This window comes from Taeniopygia guttata, chromosome 29, assembly GCF_048771995.1.
Source record: "Taeniopygia guttata chromosome 29, bTaeGut7.mat, whole genome shotgun sequence".
Taxonomy (NCBI): Eukaryota; Metazoa; Chordata; class Aves; order Passeriformes; family Estrildidae; genus Taeniopygia; species Taeniopygia guttata.
The window spans coordinates 1,609,623-1,614,312 of record NC_133054.1 but is presented as its reverse complement, the minus strand read 5'-3'; the positions used below and the strand labels follow the sequence as shown (position 1 = coordinate 1,614,312).

General features: G+C 52.4%; 1 protein-coding gene across 2 annotated transcripts; it reads left to right on the top strand.

Annotated features, from left to right (window-relative positions):
* Positions 1–333: 333 nt before the first annotated feature.
* On the top strand, positions 334–2,271 carry LOC140680855 (uncharacterized). 2 transcript variants are annotated; one of them, XM_072919696.1, is made up of 2 exons: positions 334–1,170; positions 1,992–2,271. In XM_072919696.1, the coding sequence occupies exons 1-2, from the start codon at positions 777–779 to the stop codon at positions 2,075–2,077; spliced, it is 480 nt and encodes a 159-aa protein (XP_072775797.1). In that variant the 5' UTR covers positions 334–776; the 3' UTR covers positions 2,078–2,271. The 2 variants fall into 2 exon arrangements, with proteins under 2 accessions (XP_072775797.1, XP_072775798.1); XM_072919697.1 differs by having other exon boundaries at positions 357–1,170; positions 2,001–2,271.
* Positions 2,272–4,690: the final 2,419 nt, after the last annotated feature.

The window sequence follows — 4,690 nt, the reverse complement described above, 5'->3', positions numbered from 1 at the left end:
AGATTGAGATATTGTTTATTAAGATATATGTAAAGGTTAGACAACTGTGAGAAAAATACAGACTGAGGTATTGTCTATTGAGATAAGGTTAGGCAACGGAGGTATGCAAACAGCAAACGGACACAGCTGATGCAAGATAAGATAACAACCACTTACACCAGAGACTGCCTATGCACGATAAGATCACAACAACCATTCACACCAGAGACTGCTTATACAAACACAAGATAACGGCAGGAATTAGCTTGCAAATTCCAGGGAGACAGAAGAAGGAATTGGAATAAAAGGAGAAAGTTTGAGCGAATCAAGGTAGCAGTCAGTGGAGCTTCGGTTTTTGAAGTTCTCTGTCTGCTGCCCAGCGCTGTTACCCTTGTTCATATCCTACTTGCTGTAAATTAATAAAATTCTTAATTGGATAATGTTCCGTTGTGGCGCAAATTTATAACACTTGCAGCTCAGGGGCGTCTCTGACTTAGGAGTGACCCGATAAACGCCTCATATGAAACTGATGTACCGCAGTAACCACACCCTTTGTCTTGGTTCCGTGCTCTTACGAGCTCTAAACGCCGCAGGGGCGGCGCGGGCCGGTCCCGGGAGCGGTTCCGGGGCAGCCCCGGCGGGCGGGGCGGGGGCGGTTCCGGGCCGGTGTCCGCCGGCACCGCCGCTCCCTCGGGGCCGCTCGGAGCCGGTGTCCGCCGGCACCGCCGCTCCCTCGGGGCCGCTCGGAGCCGGTGTCCGCCGGCACCGCCGCTCCCTCGGCGGGCGGGCAGGACCCGATGGCGCTGCGGCCGGAGCCGGAGCACTCGCTGTCGCTGTCGCTGTGGCTGTCGCTGCCGCTGTCGCTGTCGCTGCCGCTGCCGCTGTCGCTGCCGCTGTCGCTGCCGCTGTCGCTGTCGCTGTCGCTGTGGCTGCCGCTGTCGCTGTCGCTGCCGCTGTGGCTGTGGCTGTCGCTGCCGCTGCCGCTGTCGCTGCCGCTGTCGCTGCCGCTGCCGCTGTCGCTGCCGCTGTCGCTGCCGCTGCCGCTGCCGGAGCTGGGCTCGGCCGGGCCGAGCGGCAGCAGTGGGAGCGGCAGGCGGACGCGGCCCCGTGCCCGCGGTGTCGGTGTGCGCCGGGGCGGCACCTCCAGCCGGGGGTCCGAGGACGAGGGGAGCGGCCGCATCCCGCTGCTCGGTGAGTGCCGGCCCCGCCGCCCCGGCGCGGCCCCGCCGCCATCCCTCCTTCCCTCCTCCTCCTCCCTCCCGCCGCGGGCCCGGGCCGGGAGCGCTCCGAGCCGCCCGGCGGGTGCGGCTGGGGAGGGCCGGTCCTGGCCGGGCACAGCGCCGGGCACAGAGCCGGGGCTTCGCGGGGAAGGCGCTGAGGACAAGCCCGGCCAAGGGCTCGGAGTGCTCGTGTGCCCCCAGAGCCCCTGGAACTCTGGTGTGGGGTGCTCTGTACAAGCGCTTGTGGCCTGAGGCAGAGGGATTCCTCACAGGGACACGGAGCCATTGGAATGGGAATGGCCTCAGGATGAAGGAAGGCAGGGTTAGATGAGTATCAGAGGAAGTTTTTCCCGGTGAGGGTGGGCAGGCCCCTGTGGCTGCCCCTGGATCCCTGGCAGGGTCCCAGGCCAGGCTGGACCCTGGGGCTTGGAGCAGCCTGGGACACTGGGAGGTGTCCCTGCCCACGGCAGGGGGTGGAATGGGATGAGCTTTAATGTCCCGACCACAACTTAGTGATTCTGATGGTCTTCCTGAGGTCAGTCAGCCTGAGGAGCTGTTGCAAATTCCGGCTGAAAGATGAAAGCTCATAATTTACACTGTGTAAAGCAAGAATGAATGCTTAAAAAAATTCTAACGTGTGAAAGACAATAGCATAGTTTTTGTTCATCAGGAAAAGTCCCAGGGATTGTGTAAGTCACAGGAAACAGTGGGGCAGGAGGGCAGGATGTACTGCTATTAGTAGATAGTGGAATTGAGAGATCTTTGAAAGCTGCGTTACCATATTTGGAGAAGTTATTGCAGGGTTAACGCTACCTCGGAGGAAGAAGAATAGGAGCTTTCCTCAAACGACCACCAGACAGCAGAAAAAAGACCCCTAGGAACACGCCGCGCAGATGCAGAGCACGTCGAGAGTGTCACAAAGTCCGGAACTGGAGGGGTATAAGAACTGAAAGACCGGGAGGTGCGGTGCGAGCCGTTGGTGGGAGCAGAGGCTCCCCGGCCGCCCAGCGCTGCATTTGCCCGTACTGCTTGCTTGCTAAATTAATAAAATTCTCTTTATAAAGTGACACAAGTTGGTCCCGTGTCATAATTTATAATAGAGTGATGGCTTTTCTCTTCCTAGGTAACACTCTAGGCTGGAGGGGGCCCTGTCTCACCAGTGGGCAGGGTCAGCACCAAAGACACAGACACCAACTGAAGGAATTGTGTCATTTATATCATGCCCAGCTGCAAAGAATTACAAAAGGATAAGCTCAGCAAAGCACATCATCATTAGCAAAGCATTACAAAAGAAGCTCAGCAATGCATCCAGTCATTGCTACCAGAGATTGCCTGGAGTGATTAAGGAAAGATCCATCACCAGTTAGCCTCAGGCTTTACCATCATCCACAGCCACACATCAGCTGGGGGAAGCCAAGGACTGGAGAGCCACTCCCAGACACTGGGAATTCCTGCAGGTGCCTCCACCTCTGCAAGCAATGAGGCTCCAAGCCCAAAGCTGTGAGAGCACCCAGCTTTTACACTGTTAAACAAACAAGCTGGCATCACTGCCACTGCGAGAACATCTGCTTTCATTCTCCTGACTGCTTTCTCCCAAAGCCTGGCCAGGGCTGAAGGAGGAACCAAGGGAGTTGACTTTGATCCTTCACCCCCAAACAAGGCCAGATGGGGCCTTGTCTGTTTCTAAATACAGAAAGATAAATCCGTGTTTTATCAAGGAACACATGCATTGATCCTGTTGTTAATCATGCTTCCTTAATGAGTGGATACAAATACAACATTTGCTTGGAAGGTTCATCTAGTGGTGAGCTTTGCCTCAGGGCCTGTTCAGGCCTTGATCACAACCTGTTCAGGCCTTGGTACTTTGATCGGTCCTGAGACCTACAATCAACTACAACCTTTGTAACAATTCTTTCAGTAACACAGCTTAGATTTAAGTATTAGGCATAAAGGCATCTCCTCTTGTTCTACAATTAAGTGCAGTTTAACTTCATTACTCAGAGCTATTCACGTTCCTTTTAAAACATGCCTAAATAGTTGCTATTCTCTGTTATTTATCAAATGCCTCTCTTTTCTTGAGACTGTCTCTTTTAAGAAAGGTCCCATTACTCCACTTCCCAGCACAAAGTGTCACAGCAACTCACCAAGTGCACACACTGCAATGATGACAGGCCCTGCCACCAATGCATTTCACAGCAGCCTCTAATTTGGCAGCCATGAAGCCAATCCCACCAAGAATAATTTTCTTCTTTCTGCCACTCTTCTACTGCTCTTTCTGTCAAGGTGATTCCTGACTGTTGGCCTTCAAACCCATCACTGCTAGCAGTGCAACATCCCCGTCCCCTGATAGCCCAGGTTCCTCCTTGGCCAGCAAGCAGATAATCCAAGGCCATGCGGTTCTCTGGAGTCCCCATTTGTGTTTGTTGGAGCTCATAGGATGTGCTAATGGGCATTTCAACAGTATCATTTACTACCTCTTCTAATAATCCATTCAGCTCATTCATGTCAACTCCACGGGATGGGGCAGCGCACATGGGGCACAGGGTGAACCAGAATCCTTTGCTTTCGGAAACCCAAGGCAATCTTTACGTGGAAAATGTTCTCTGGGTCCTAACTCTTCCGTGTGGTCGTTGCTGAAGGACCCTAAATGGGGGCCCTGCAGCTGGGAGTGGTGTGACACTGACACTGACCAGCTGCAGCACCCCAAGTTCTACTGACATTGGGAGTGATGATAAAGCACAGAAATCTTCTGACACTGTAGCCTCTATAACTGTAACAGGGTTTGGTTTCTCCTGACGGGAAATCTGAGTGAATCCTGTCACACAGATCGTTGTATTCCCGTGTCCCACAGCACAGGTTTCTCTAACTGTCCCTTCATTGACTCCGTTACGAGGCAGAGCCCATTGACAGAGTTCTGGCCACCCCACAGGGTGGGCCCTCCAAGGGAACCCCATTCCTCCCAGCTTCAGCTGAGAACATACCCACCAATTAGTGACACTGAGTGCTTTGGCTACCTTGGTCTTTAAATTTTCAAAACATTTTGATGACTGATCCCTTGGTGAAACTCTGGAAGTGTTTTGGCAAACGTCAGTAGTACTTTAGTGACACCGTTCTTCATTCTTTTTGCTCAATGTCATTCAGGTTAGGAACAATAATTCTGTTGTCCATGGAGCTGGCAACTTTTTAATTCCAGAATAATGCCCCCAAGGTCCTCTAGTGTTCAGCTTTACCATGTTGTCTGTGGGTAACAAGGCTTGGTGGGGCCCTTTCCCTTTTGGCTGGAAGAGGGCCAGGCCCTCTGCTTAAAGAAAAAAAAAGGAAAAAGAAAAAAAATACAATTAGATGAATTGTAAAAGATACAAATAAAATCCAAGTGTTAGTGAAACAACTTCTGTAACTTTGCATTAAGAGGTAAATGATCTTTTTAAAAAGAGAACTCACTTATTTACATTGTAAATGTGCTGATGGCATGGATCCATCTTACTGACCTC

Bases quoted from the DNA above. Each gene is read 5' to 3' on its own strand.
- LOC140680855 (XM_072919696.1), top strand. From the start codon at position 777: ATGGCGCTGCGGCCGGAGCCGGAGCACTCGCTGTCGCTGTCGCTGTGG. The intron at 1,171-1,991 runs GTGAGTGCCGGC...TATTTGGAGAAG, and splicing joins CGGCCGCATCCCGCTGCTCG to TTATTGCAGGGTTAACGCTA.